The sequence below is a fragment of the Manduca sexta genome, unplaced genomic scaffold, assembly GCF_014839805.1.
Source record: "Manduca sexta isolate Smith_Timp_Sample1 unplaced genomic scaffold, JHU_Msex_v1.0 HiC_scaffold_1630, whole genome shotgun sequence".
Classification (NCBI taxonomy): Eukaryota; Metazoa; Arthropoda; class Insecta; order Lepidoptera; family Sphingidae; genus Manduca; species Manduca sexta.
Window position 1 is genome coordinate 2,217 of NW_023592514.1, and position 15,895 is coordinate 18,111.

At 34.5% G+C, this 15,895-nt stretch overlaps 1 protein-coding gene across 1 annotated transcript; it reads right to left on the bottom strand.

The window, feature by feature from the left end:
- Nucleotides 1–2,667: 2,667 nt before the first annotated feature.
- LOC119191544 lies at nucleotides 2,668–8,945 on the bottom strand. Its single transcript, XM_037445433.1, has 3 exons — nucleotides 8,941–8,945; nucleotides 8,161–8,378; nucleotides 2,668–2,834 (listed from the first exon to the last, which is right to left on the bottom strand). Exons 1-3 carry the CDS (start codon nucleotides 8,943–8,945, stop codon nucleotides 2,668–2,670), a joined length of 390 nt encoding a protein of 129 aa, XP_037301330.1.
- Between the last annotated feature and the right edge of the window lie 6,950 nt (nucleotides 8,946–15,895).

A 15,895-nucleotide genomic window follows, 5' to 3' on the forward strand; every position in this document is an offset into this window, starting at 1 on the left:
TTATTATTTTTTTACTGTTATTACAACAAGTACTATCCATGACTTTAATTAGTGAGATTACATTTGCGTATCTTGTATATATATATCCACCTATTAATCGAATCCAAGACCTAGCAGTCTACAAGCTACAACCCAACTAGACCACCGAAGCCATTACAAATTTGGATTAACAAGACCCAGTTTGTACTATAAAAGTTAAACGGCTCTCTGCTTCTCCATTTATTTAACAATTAATATTTAATTTTAACGTTATAAAGAAAACGGGCATCGCCGATCCGTGGTCACGTCTCGGATAAAACTCTTGTCTCTACAAAGTAGGTTACCTTGAAGGGATTTGCATTTGATTAATATTAATTGCGTCTTTTTAATTTACGCTAAAAAAACTTTGTGGTTTAAAAATAAATAAATTTCGTAAGACCTTTTTCCGACATAGCTATGGAAGCCGAGATCTATAGAGGAGTCTGCCCATTACACCTTTTGATAATAGTATCATGATCATAGGACCGTGCTAGCAACGTGTCATATTTTTAAATGCAAATATTGTTAAAATAAACTGTGATTTCAAGATACTGTGAGCTCATTCTGCGTAGATCGGGCACCAACAGCTAAAATTAAAAAATATATATAATTGTAAAATGTAAGTATATATTGTAACGGACTCTTCGGATTAACACCACCTCAGTCCGCTCCGTGACCAAGAAGGCTGGAAAGTCTTCGAAAGGTCGGGAGAAAATTATAATATAAAAACCGCGATAAAATCCGTAAGATAGTGTTATTTTAATGTCTTACATTCACGTAAACATAAGAAATCATTATACATACCAATATTGTTTTTTTCCTGAGACGTTACAAGCATGGTCACAGTATCGAATAGCGCAGTGTGTTGGATGATGTTTCTAATGTTTATGTGCGGTCGTATCGCTTACAATCAGGCGAACGACAAGCTCGTCTCGTCATTCAAACCAATAAAAAAAATAATCAAAATGTTTTCTAATACATTATCCTTTGTTGTCAATGAGTAAAAAATACCTTCAAGTAAACAATAAGGATCTGTCTGTGTTGATAATGTAGGCGTCGCATCTGTGAGAAAAGTTTAAGAGAAAACTTCTCCTGTAACAATGAGGGAATTGCGTTAGAAGCTAATGCTTGTTATCAATTGGTCTGATGGGGGACGAATGAGGCTAGTTTTATAACTAAACTTTGTCCTTGGAAAGTTCTGTGTCGTAACTTTTAAGTAACCTTATTATATGTGTCCATTGATATGAGAGTATTTATAAAAGTAAATGTACAATGTACATAACGAAAAAGTTTTTAGGAAATGTTAAAAAACATTTAGTCTCATCTTTTTTTTTTTGTTGGTCTTAATACTTATTGTATTATTTGATTAAAATAACATTATTGTATGAAAATTTAAAATATTTCATATATACTATTACGTTGCGTATATTTGTTTGGAGAAATACTCATAATTTATAGTTTATTTATATACCTATGAAGTCTTTTAGTCAGCAAAAAAATTGTATATTCATTTCTATTTGAAATAGAGTTGCCTAAATTGGTCTGGATAAGAATCAATGGCATCACCCATCTCATAATGAGACGGAAGGATATTCGGCAAAGTTTGTTGAACTGATGTGCCTAATGCTTCGCGGATAAAGGCGTGAATTTATGTTTTGTATATTCAACTTGATATTGAGATATAAAATGAATGCTAATATTGGAGCTGTACACTTAACGTTACGATATATATTATAGACTTTTATATTATATGGATATTCATATCGATGAACCGCATTTGGGCTCACTACTCCATAGCATATATTTCCTGTACGAATAAACTATCAAGAACTCTAAATAAACAATTATCGTTCGTAATATAAACACGACCAATTATCTGGTTACTAATATATCAAAACTTTACTACGGTTTCCATGCAACAGGTTTCAGGAACGCTCACTGGATATATAATTTCCGGAGATGTCAAGTAATTAGGTTAGAGGTTCAAACGCTTTGACACGTATTTAGCGTACTTTGAGACGCTGTATACCGAATTTTGTTCCATGCAAATACTTTAAATTTGCCGAGAAATATTGTACAATTACTGTTGCTGTAACTTTCAATTTCATACGGCCAGTTCCTAACTGACGGTAACAGTCAAACTTACCATTACTGTGCACATTTTTTACAAAAAATAAAAACAGGGATGCTTTAGGTAAGGTGACTATCGAAATCTTTGCTGCCCAATACTAATAAGTATGGTATACGTAAGATCTCACTTATGAGTTAGTGTAATTCGCTTCACCGACATTCTCACTTTGTGGCGATTTATAGCTAGTGTAGATTTTTAATCGTCAATCGAAATTCTATTGGACCTCATTCCACTTACCGTCAGGTACAGTGGGGTCGCTTTGCTTAGCATAGATACATACATAACATCACGCATTTATCCCCGAAGGGGTATGCAGAGGCGAAACTAGGGCACCCACTTTATTGCTTAGCAAGTATAAAAAAATGTGTGTATATACTACCTCATTTATGATCTGTAAATATTATGTGATCGCCATAGTAGCCCACAGTATATAATATAGGGCTGATGTTATTGTTATGTTTTATTACTTTTACAGTTGATGACTGATGATAATGTTTCCCGACAACAAAATAAAGAACTTACATATAACACGGTGCGGAGATGTCGTGCGGGGGGTAGACCAGTATCGGTGGAGAGGGGGCGGGGGAGGGGCTATTCTTGCGTCTGCGAGCCACGAACACACCAGCCATCACGATCAGAAGAACCAGCGCAGCGCTCGCTCCTCCCAATGCCACCAGCACTGCTTCTGTTTGCAAAGAAAGATTTGTTATTTATTATGCTTGTAGTAATGTTTTAGCGAATTTGGACGACTGTAGCATGAACATTAGATGCTCGTTGCAATTTCTTTCGCTGTTAAAATTTCTATATGAAAGTTGTATAAAATGTTGGAGCTAGTTTTTTTTTTATTGCTTTCAATGACGAAACTTGCCCTTCATCTGATGGTAAACGATACGACTGCGCATAAACAGAAGAAACACCATCCAACACCTTGAATTACAAAGTATTGCTTGGTATTCCACTGCACTCGCCATCCTGAGACATGAGATGTTAAGTCTTATTATGCCCAGTACTTACACTGGCTACAATGTCCTTCAAACCGAAACGCAACAGTGACTACACACTGCTTCTTGACGGCAGAAATAGACAATGCCTTGGTACCTACCCAGGCGGACTCACATATGAGCGACCTGCCACCAGTAAAAACTAGGTGTTCCGCAAACTGAACCTTATTAATAAGCATTACAAGACTCAACATGTAATAAATGTTTTAGTGACCAGCGCATAATATGCAGTGTTACGCTATGCTGAGTTCAGGTGTTGGTCCCACTGTAATACCCAAAGTATATTTATACCTTAACAATTAAATTCTAACTGATATTTATAGTTTATCGCTCCATTTGACCTATGGCCAACAAAATAGATTAAAACATCATAAACTATGAGTGTTTATATTTGATACTATATCTGCTGCATTGCTGTTATAAAAATAAAATTTATCTACTGTGAAATTGCCACAACTACGAAAACAGTCGAATAAAATGTAACATGAATGAGCCCTTTATATGACATGGAATATTTATTAAGAATGCGATCGAAAATTGAAATATTCATTAAAATATTTATTTCAAAATCATCATCATCATCATCATCATCAGCCTACAGCTGTCCACTGCTGAACATAGGCCTCCCCTAAAGCGCGCCACGCTGTTCGGTCCTCCGCTCTCCTCATCCAGCGTCCACCGTATAGTACAGCGTACAGCGTATTTTCAAAAATAGTTTCGAATTATTAGAAATCATGTGGCTTATTTTCAAAACTTTTTAATTTGCTTATGTATTAAAGTCCCGTCTAAACGAATTACCATCTGAGTCACTTACTCTCAAGTGCAGTGAGGTGACTATGGCGTCCGCGTATAATAAAAATAATTGTTATGTATTAAAATCCGTCTATACGAATTACCATCTGATATTGAAATTGGCCTAGTGCGGATTGGTAGACTTCACACAACTTCGAAATTCCTATAGAGAACTTCTCAGATGTGCAGGTTTCCTCACGATGTTTTCCTTCACCGTTAAAGCGAACGATAAATTCACAAAGAATACACACATGATTTTTTAGAAAAGTCAGAGGTGTGTGCCCTTGGGATTTGAACCTGCGGACATTCGTCTCGGCAGACCGTTCCATACCCAACTAGGCTATCGTCGCGTGGTGGACTAAGGCCTAATCCCTCTCAGTAGTAGAGGAGGCCCGTGCTCAGCAGTGGGCAAGTATATAATACAGGGCTGATATTATTATTATTATTGAAATTAGTTTTTCTGTAGTCTTGACTATATTTAAATATACTTCATATATGAAAGCAATCGTAGGTATGGTGACCTCAATACTATTCAATATTTCCTTGGAAGTGGAATTTCACCACGTACATAAATACTAAAAGGAACCCATACATTCCGAGTTAATGGCACGGAATATGAGACGAGACGAACATTTTTACGAGCTTCATTACATCCGCACGTTTATGGACATATGTTATGATCCTAATATGGAAACGGACAATAAAGGAAATTTCTAGATTTTATAAAATGACATGAATTTTATCAAATGTCATTAGTCTTTCGTATAGATCACATACCAACGAGACCCCAAAGAGTTTGGAATGTTTAAACCGAAAAACAATAGAATTTCTTCTGTGTAATATCATTGTTGAAAGGTAGGTACATATCTTATTTACTTCATGCGAACGAATTTCAATTAATTTTTCTATATTTTAAATATATCGTATCTAATAAGCTAGCTTCTTAAATAGACTAAATAAGTTCAAGCTAACTATTCTACAGTGGTTGATTTACTTGCTTGATTGGAGAACATTCATCATGAATAAGTGTGATGAGAAAAACTCGCCTAAGACCAACACCACTGCCCCTCTTCATCGTTTTCCAGTCTATATTTCACATTCGTGCCTTAAACGACTGTCTTTCAACAAAAAAACACATATCAAGTTTTTATCCTCGAAGCGGTAGGCAGTGGTGCAACCAGGGAACCCATGGACGTGAAGTGTGTTCCATCCGATGAAATGATAGGAGGCGGGTCTATTGCCATATCTGGCATAAATTTCATACTCCAGACTAATACACTGCCCGACCCAGGATTCGAAACGAGACCTCAGAGTAGTTTCGTATCCCAAACGTAATACAATTACGCAATCGAGGTAGTTAACACGTCATGGAAAATACATAAAGTGGATGCCCTTGCGCTTGACAATTTGGCTATTCATTATCATTATCATCAGCCGCAGGAAGTCCACTGCTGATCATGGGCCTCGAAGATGTCCAGATGACCTATAGTAAGCGGCCGTATCCGGCGATCTCCTGCGACTTTTATGGGGTCATTTGGTTATTATTTTCCATTAATGAATCGCGGACACGATGAAACCATATTACAAGAATTCCTCATTTCTGGATATGAATATTGAAATTAAGTTAGGATCAGTTAGGCTATAAGCAAATTTACCGTAAATCTAGTTGACTCGCCGACGCTTTGAGTGTATTAGTAGCAAGGGTTCATATAACACGATTTCTATCGGCTTACCTTTAAGACTTATAAAACTGATTCTATGAATTTTGCTGTGGGACAGCGGGAACGCCCCTTTTACTCTCGTTACCTCCCGTAGATAGGTAGTACTTAAGACTATTTTTTATTTGCTAGTTTATGTCTGGGTAAAAATAAGTTGCAAAATAAGCGCTTTAAAGTTGCCACACATTAGCGGTATTCAATTTACAATTATGCATTCGGTTATTAATTCAAAGCCAACGTAGATACTTTGCGATTAACGTTTCAATTACTGTTTTTACAGTTGAAGTAATTATTTGTTCAGCTTGATAAATATTTAATTGAAAGACGTGCATGGAGCATTACTTTCGTTACTTTTTGTCACTTAAAAAAGATTCTAAGTTCATTTTGCAAAGATCGGACCGTCAACAGCTAAAAAAATTATAATATTGCATAATTTTAAAATGTTACTTTGATTTTTGGGACAACCAACAGTTCACCGTGACCATGAAGGCTGCAATCAAAATGTCGCATCGGGAGAAAAGTTTAATTTTAAAACCGCATTTAAATATGTCTTATAAATAATTTAAGGTAGTGTACCTACATGCAAATAGGCTATTCCTAAATTATATTATATTTCTACTAGCTAAGAGGCATATGACGCAAAATAACGAAAACGAGCCGTAGACATTTTGTTTTGTACAATTACTGTAACACTAAGTGATTACTTTAGCAAAAGCGCAATCAACTTTATTTACTACAACGCATAACAAAACACATAAGTTACAGAAATTCCTTTTACTATGTAAATTCCCAGACACTCGCGTTATATGAGCGTCATTCTTAGACCTAGACTGTATATATTAGCAGGCCATCCAAACATTTACATTAATTCAGGGGTACGCCCCTATCGCGTCAGTTGGTTGTTTATTTCGGCGAGAATGTCTGTTGGTTTATTAACAACTTTTAGCTTTAGTTTAGAAATTAGTCCATTTGCGGATTTGAATTCTGTGTGAATGTGAACTGACCGATTCTTTTTAATATTTTCGTTATTATATTCTACAAGCGGCCGTAGCCTAGTTGGGTGTGGAAACGGACTTGCATGCGTTTGGCTAATCTAAATCCTACTAATATTATAAATGCGAAAGTTTGTGAGAATTAATGTGTAGATGTATGTATGTATGTATGTTTTTTCCTCTTTCACGAAAAAACTACTGCATGGATTTGGATGAAATTTTACAGTAATATTGGTTATAAATGAGAATAACACATAGGCTACAATTTATAATGATTATATTGTGTAATTTGGTCATAATATAACGTTACAAATCAAGTAAGTTGGGAAAAAAAATATCGGAAAACACCTTCACGCGGGCGAAGCCGCGAGCAAAAGCAAGTATTATATAAATTTTTTAAAATCGCTCCAGCAGTTTTGGAGTTCATTAGTAACATGCGTACACAAATTTATATACTATACAGTCCACAGATAGATTTCAAATTCAAACCATCCTAAAACTAAACTTAGTTTATTGATTTACGGTACTTAATAGTTCATAACTTATTTACGTTCGGTTTTCATTGCACGTATCATGTTTGAAACAATTTGGAAACTAATCGTTCAGATGTCTCGCTTGGGCTGTTGCAACTGCACGTCCTGATCATGTCACGTGTTAATTGGGTCACCTCGTGAGTAATGTCTTCGCAATTGTCCACGGAGCACTAGGTATCAAAATTTGATTACGTCTAAAATGTACTAAAATGTAATGAATTATAAAAATACGAAGCGAAATCACCTGAGATCTCGTAAGATAGTTGTAAACCCACCGAAATTTACTTTTCGGGGTTTCGTTTAATAAACTCTGTTAAACGTTTGAAATTGATGTTAATTTAGTAACTGTAGACTTTCACTTGAGGAGATTAATATATTCTAAAATTCTTGGGTTATTAGAGTTTTACTTTCGAGAGACTTATAACTTGATTACTTAACTTTATGCTATGTTTCTTGTAAGATACTGTGAAGGAAACGGCCGTAATTTGTTTTATTTCACGATACGGTACGTTCTTAATCAAGTAGAGGTTTTTTTTTATGTTTAGTGGTATTTTATTACGTTTTCTTGGCTTATTTACACTTCTACGATATTTTTAGCTTTTAATTATCCACACTTCTGACACTTTCCGCTGGAAACACAGCAGTGAGTTTATTTTGTGGTTATCATGTTTTATGTTTAGCGCTTGCGAAAAGATCCTTTATTAGTCTAGCTTTACTATCAGGTGTATTGTTACTATGAATAAAAGACTCAGTACAGTCAGTGTGTCTGCAGATCCAGAAATCAAACCGAAAATTTCTTTTGGATTTCTCTAATAGGTACAATTTGGTCGGAACTGGATGCCCTAGACTTAACGTCTTCTAAAATTAAATCAAATGATTTTTATAACATACTTGAAGTATGTTGCGTTGATCCTGTATTGGAGAATGGTCATAGTTCAGAATATATTTGAGGATAATTTAGTAACTAGTACTCACCTCGCAAGTTCACAGCATTAGCAATGGAGAACTCAGAGACAGAAGTTGCTGTAGGCGCTGCCTCAAATTTCGAGTTCGCCGAAGAGGTCTCTAATTGTCCCAACACTTCCACGTGCCTTGAGGTTACTGGATCTTCGTAATCTTGATGTCCAACATAATATTCTTCAGCCTGCTTGTCGTTTACGTCTTCGGTTCCTGTGTTGTATTCGGACCGTAATCTAAATTAAAAGAACGCGATGTTTTACGTTGAGTTATATTTGCTAGATGTTGAATTTAGTAAATCTTTAGAGTCCATAATATGGTTATTACTTAAATGGCACAACAATACATCAATAGTCAATATATAATTTTTATTAAAGTTCTAGCTAATTCCTTACAAAATAAACAGTTGGTAAGTAAATAAACGTAAATAAGTACGCAAAGAAAAGGTGAATAGTTGGCAGAATCTAGATTTTAGTTGTAGAAATAAATATCTCAAGTAATGGTTCGGAGCGATCTGAATTGATTGCCTATTGAACTACGAGCCCACTTACAAACGATTGAAGTGGAGATAGAAACGAAATTATATTATTCTTAATCGGAGTCTATCATTTAAATCCTCTTTAGTATAAAGATATCAAATTTTGTTATGATGTCTAATCAGCCACAAAACGTCTATTGATTGATCAACATTTAATTTTTTCTAAAGATTTTCCGATCATACAGACCAAACTTCGCTGGAATTGTATCTTTATTTTTTTATTCTTTGTGTAAAAATAAGGGCAATTTAATTAATGTGACCTCATTGTTACATCAACAAATAATCTTCAGATATTTAAAAGACGAGCACGAAGCTTCTCGACTTGTTTTAGAAATTTTAACATTAATAGAAAATGTCTTGAACCTTAAAAGTAAATATTGATACTTCTTTCATGAAAGCAGATATACCTAAAACGTATATTTTCTTTTAAAACAATCTGTAACTAGAATTTATCTCGCTTATCGAAAATGATTTAATGAAAACTTTTCTTAAGAAATATTGTAGTCAATATGAAATTTCTAACAATATTAAGACAACCGAAGTTTTTCTAACAAACCTTGGCATGGATGGTTAAGTTTATTACACAAATTATTAATTATTTTAATTATATTTTCAATCAAATTTACTATGAAGTCTGTAATTAAAAATGATACTAATATTATACATGCGACGGTTTGAGATTTTGTATTAAGTATTTGAACAAATGGCTGACGGAATAGACATATACCTAGTCTTGCCATAAATATTGTAATAAAGAAAAAAGAAAATTGTTAACTGCAAATAACATTTATTACTTTTACAGTGTGTCAGTTTAATACATAAATATAAAACAATTAAAAATATAAAAAGCTTATTCGAAGTGGTCTCCATTGGCTGCAATACAGTCCTTTAAACGATGAGGCCAGTTATCAATAGAAGCACGCACTCTTTCCATGGGAAAATTCTTCACTGCCAATCGTATAGATTGTTTTAGGGACTCCAAATTATCATGGCGTTTAGAGCAAGCTGTACTCTCTAAAACTGACCACAAATCATAATCCAGCGGATTAAGATCGGGACTAGACGACGGCCAGTCTTCAGCTCTGATGAAGTCCGAAACGTTCGATTCAAACCAAGACTGCGAGGACCGAGCATAATGACCCGCAGCCCAGTCTTGCTGTAAGGACCATACTTGGTTATTGAACATGGTGATGTTAAGGGGCTTAACTACCTTCTCAAGAATGGTATCTTGATACACTTGTGCCGATGTTTTGATACCTTTTTCACAAAAATATGGCTCAGTCACTCCTTCATAGCTAACACACCACCAAACCATCACTGAAGTCGGATAATGTCCACGTTGCACTCTGTCGACTAATTGGGAAGCTTCCTTAGAGCTTTGAGCATAAATACGGTCATTTTGTTTGTTAAAATGTTGCTCAATTGTAAAAATTTTCAATCCGTAAACAAAATTTTTCTGTGACCTCCCTTTGCGTACCGCTTCAGTAGTTGTTTCGATTTTACCACCCTATTCTTCTTTAAATTATCAGTTAAGAAATGGCCAGTGCGTCTCTTATAGGCTGCAAGTCCTAAGTCATCTTTTAAAATACGCGACATGGTTCTAGGTGCTATCTTCCCGAGATAAAATCTTTTGCTTTCGGACAGGATTTCTTCAATTCTTTCCCTTACTGCTTTGACCACCTTTCGTTTGAACACTACTACGTGGACGGCCAGATCTTTTCTGTCACAAACAGAGGAGGTGTGGTACACAAACATTTTACTAATACCAAGTGTATGGAGAGTTTTAAAATTGCATTTGGCTCCATACCTACTTTGTGTAATGCTATCACTTCGGTTCTCTTTATCACCCCACACCATTTTAATATCGCAAAATATTTTACAATGTATTGGCGCCAAAATGAGAAAAACAATGAACAATCGTATAAAAATGACAGATTCGAAATTCAAATGTAATATTTTTTTATAATTAAGTGTAACAGTATTTATGGCCAGACTAAGTATTTCATAATATGGGCTGTTAACACTTTTAAACATACTTTTATATTGGGAAATGTAGTTCACACGGTGGAAGTGAGCAATCTAGTTGTAGTTTGAAATGTCTAAATGAATTTATTACTTTAAGGTTCAAATTCCTTCTCACCTGTATTATACTGTTCCTGTTCCCTCAGGATCTCCGCCGGGTCTATCGGAGGGGCATACCAGGGCCTCCTCGAATAGACCTTCTTGCTTGTCCCCGTACGGTCGCCGACGTCAACGTTTCGATAACTTGACGGTGACAAGTTTAACATCTCTAAACATTTGTTGATATCTGTAAAGAATATATAAAAATAAGAGTGTATACAGAAATTCGCAGAATATTCTATGGACAACAAAATTTATGCGTAAGTTTCGGCTTTACTATAATAATATCTATACATATAGACAAGGGAAACTATTATGAAATTCGATTGAGGATCTATATTTACAAGACCCTGATAAGTATAGATGGTAATAGGGTACAACAAGGTACTCGATAGGTTACGAGATATGGGTATGTTAAATGTCTGTATGGGCGGCTTCTCGAGTCATTATTCAGTTGCGCCCAGCCTGCCTCCCTTAAATGGGGAAAGGCGTGATGATGTTAAATAACCCATTTTTTAATGTTTTTTACAGTTTACTTCCCCTTGGCCTTTCGGCAACATTGTAAAGCAAGGGTTCTTAATGAACTCAGATTAACAGGATGGCTTTGTAAATACATGAGCCTTTTAGGCAATTTTATGTCTGGTAAGTGAAATTATAATAATCTAAAGATTTATTGAATCTCCTTAAATCTTAAAACAAGATTCATTTTATGTTGCTATATTATATTTTTGGCTGTGGTGTTATTAGATATAACTTTTACTTTAATACTAGGTGTTTCTTGCGGATGCGTCCGTGACAAGTCTTTGCGTTTAAAAAGTTCTTAAAACAGTATAGCTCTAGCTGACGCCAGTGCCATCTATTCGTTTTATAAATTATTACTCACGGGAACAAATTACCAGGATAAATAGTAGGCTATGTGTTAATCTAAGATGTGTGCCAAATTACATTCAAATCCGTTCAGAGTTTACTTTTAACAAGCATCCAAACGCCTTACAATTAAAACTTTGTGACAAACTCTCCTATAATATTAGTAAGAAATAAGATAAGATAAATAGTAGGTCATCGAATTTTGACTATGCATGCACTATAGCTGTCGCGAAGGGTCCATATAATCCGATTCCTACCGGCTTCCCTTTCATAATTTATGTAAAATCGAATTATAATTAAATCTATTTCCAGACTTCATTTATGCATATTACCTGTATATATATGTATATACTATATAGTACCTGTAAATTGCGTCGGCTACCCTTCTGGAAAATTCCTTCCTTCGCGACTGCAATATAATATTTAAACGGTTGCATCTAATTTAGCAAACATTCACTATTAATTTGCCGCCGTGATGTCGCTCATTAAATAGCATTGTCATTTTGTAGTTCACAACTAGAAATACGAAGCCCAGGCTTCTAATTACAGCCATTACAATGAAAACTCTAATTAATTTGTTGTCTAAATAAACGTAGGGAAGATTGAATTTTGCTCAACATGAAAATTTTACGTAATTTTACCACTGCTAACCTTAAAATGTTATTTGTATATGTGCTATTGTTACAAAATCATATACTAGAACTTATGCAATAAGTCATTGTATCCAATATCACATTTAATTATTACTCTACTAGCTTTTGCTTGCGTATTTGCATGCGTGAAAGTGTTTTCAGGAGAAAAGTCCCGCTATACATTTCCGGGATAAAACGTAACCTGTCCTTCCCAAGGTCTTAGATTATATGTAAATTAAATTTCATCGCAGTCCATTCGGCATTTTTCAGTATATTGCGTTTAAACAGACATACACGGCAGGGGACTTTGTTTTATAATACGTAATGATATTCAGAGCTGGTCGGATGCATCTTACCTTTGGAAAACCTTCCGTTTGTATCAAAGTAGAATTGAAGTATTTGTATATTTATGTGGATTTCTCTATAAATATTTTATTAAAAGTTATCCATTTGTGCAATCCATCAAATAAGTTAAAGCGGTCGTTTTGTCACTAATGGTACGATTCAGTTTTATACGAAAAAATCCACATGAATAGTTGAAGATTGTAAATTATTTCCCGTCCCGTTTATTATTAGTTAAAATCAAATTGCCACAATGGCATATTGTAGCGTGCGCGGTACGACAATCGCTCCGAGGTGACGGGTTCAAATCCCGAGTCACTCAAAATGTTGGGTTTTTCTGCTGAATATCAAGATGGAGTCTGGAATATCATTTTGATATGGCAAAAGCAACGTCAATCCATCAAGGGTAGGAACACACACGTCGGAAGAAATAAACACAATGGTCCTTGGTCCGCTACATAAAAATTTACTGAAATAGAGATCACATTGTTTCTTTGTATAGGTCAGTAAATATCTATACATAAATACAATGTTACTTCCAATAATCCTATTAAGCTAGGGTCTGTGATATTACGTATTAGACTATATTTAGAACTATAGACAAAATGTACGAAACGAAACATTGTATTGTATCAACATTACTTAATTCGGCTCACATCCCTTTATTGAATTGAACGAAATTGTGATATGATTCTATGAGATTGTTGGATCTGATATTTCTCCAGTAATTGCGTATTTTCTTTTCGAATACAGGTTTAAGTAGAAAATCTGTATTTTTAACGTATAAATGGTAATTTAATAGAATATGACGAAAGACACGTGTAAAAGAATATGACTGAATTAAAGGAAGATATTATTTATGTCATCGAACATAATTCGAGGATATATGAATACTTTACAATTCAAAATTATTATTATTATTTATACTGACATGACCCCACTGAATCTAATGGTAAGTGAAGTGGGGTTCAATAGAATGTCGACTGATGAGAGATGATTACCCTCGACAGTCGACACAATTATGCCGGCCTCTTGGAACCGGATATACACTCCTGCCTCGAAAAAGAGGCAATAAAAGATGAAACACCATACATGTGCTTGGTATTACACCTTTCACTGTGTATGTTTGTTAATAGTATACGCAAACCTACTCCTTTTAATTGATTTGAAAGAAATTTAGCTCATAGATGGACTATGCAAGAATATAGCTAACTAGCAATTTTAATTAGGCACCGACTCCAAAATTGGTATCCAATATGTACTTGTTATGTGAAATTGTACGAGTATAGGCCACTATGGGTTTAACGCCTTGTGTGGTGCGGTCGCTATCCGGGCAGTTATAAAATATATCCAGCAGGCAAACCATATTTTACAAAATATATCATACCCATTACCGAGAATATTTGAATTTCACACAACCCGATCTTAATTTAGTTAATGTCGCCTTTACGATATATTTATAGTCCTTAAATATTGGCGCAGGTTGAAAATAAACTAGTTCACATCTTACGAATTTATCGTAAAATATGTGAGAGATAAAAGGTTCTAAAATTGAAAATGTTTTTCTACAAACGTTTTAGAAATATAATCGTATTCAGAATATGAAGGAATATTGGAAGGAATATAAAGACACAAACACATGAAATAAAAAGTTTTATATTAGGTCCTTAATATGAAATTGTCGTTTTGTCGTATCACTTGAAATATAGATATTCTTTGGTTAAAATTCTAAATTCAAATTTATAAATGTATTTAACACATTTGAGTGGGTAATGATTTCTTATGTTAGGCGATACCTCAAGGTTTCGTCATATTAAATTTTAAAGGCCGAAATATCCATGATTATTAATTATTTTTACGTTTTCTTTCAACTGCGAAACTAATCACTAACTAGACGTGAATTTAAATTCTTTACTTGCCAATACTTGTTTAGTTACCCAGATTAAAGGTGAAACAAAATGTGAAAATGGACCATATCCTTAACGCGAATGTGAAGTAAAACTATTTTGCGGGTTTATCGCGGTTTTACTTATATTATAATTCTCACTCGACGATTCAAAGTCTGCAGTCTTCGTGGTCACGAGACGGACTAAGGTGTAGGTCATCCGAAAAGTCAAAGTTACAATATCTACCTAGATTTTACAATAAAACTTTTTTTTATTTTAGCTGTTGGTGTTCCGTTCTACCCAGAACGATCTCACAGTGTCTACTCGAGAAAAATGAATACTACTTTATTCTTATTATGTAAGTACTTATCAAGTATTGTATGTGTGACGTAACAAATATCAAACATTGATAACTCTTAACTGATGTTAATGGTCCAAATCAAAATGTAACTTTTAAATGAAATTGTCGTGTTTTATGTACTTGGAACGGTAACCCTAAATGGATTCTGATACGTCTTAAACTAAGATTTTCTTTAAGCCCGGAGACACTTTCCAAGTTACTTTCTTTATTTTAGAACACTATCGTGGATCTTGGATTGAGTGAGTTTTAATGGACCTACATATACAAGGCGATGCCTTTTTCCTTTTCAGAGGTAGGCAGAATTATATAATCACACCAACATTACGCAAGTTATATCTGTCCCCTGTAAATTAGTAGGAGCGTGTGTAATTGACCTGACCGTAAGGTTTACTCCAAATATTACGTAGGAGGAAAAGCATTAGATCCAAAGATCGCCAGAATTATACCAAGCCTTGTTGTTGGTTATACTGGGTGACATTTGTCATAGAAGTCATTATAATGAGCAAGTCCGTATTTCCATATAAGTTAGATAACTAGATTGAGCATTTTTTGTACATTACATTAATACAACAAAAATATGATGTATTTATTACTTATTTTATCGTTGCTAACAAAAGAAGGGTTGAGTCAATTGTCAGATAAAGTTATTTATCAAATAAAATAACATGACTGATCATAATAGACAATTGAACACTTCTATTTATGCGACTGTCATTTTTATTTGTTCTTTTTATTTATTTATCTAAAAAAACTTTTATCAGGTGATCGAAAAATGTATGTAAGTATAGTTGCGCTACTCGACTCATATAGAAAAGCACTGGCAGGTAATAGGGTGATAGGTTTTTACAAAGTCTATGTTATGCAATAGCTTACGAAATAAGGATATACGGTTTGTGTAAACAAAATTACTGGAACAAGCATACTCAAAAAGTTTGTACAAAAAGGTTTTGCATAAATCTTGTGACACTGTTATCCTTTCGCTGCAGCTAGCAATTTGCATACTCTT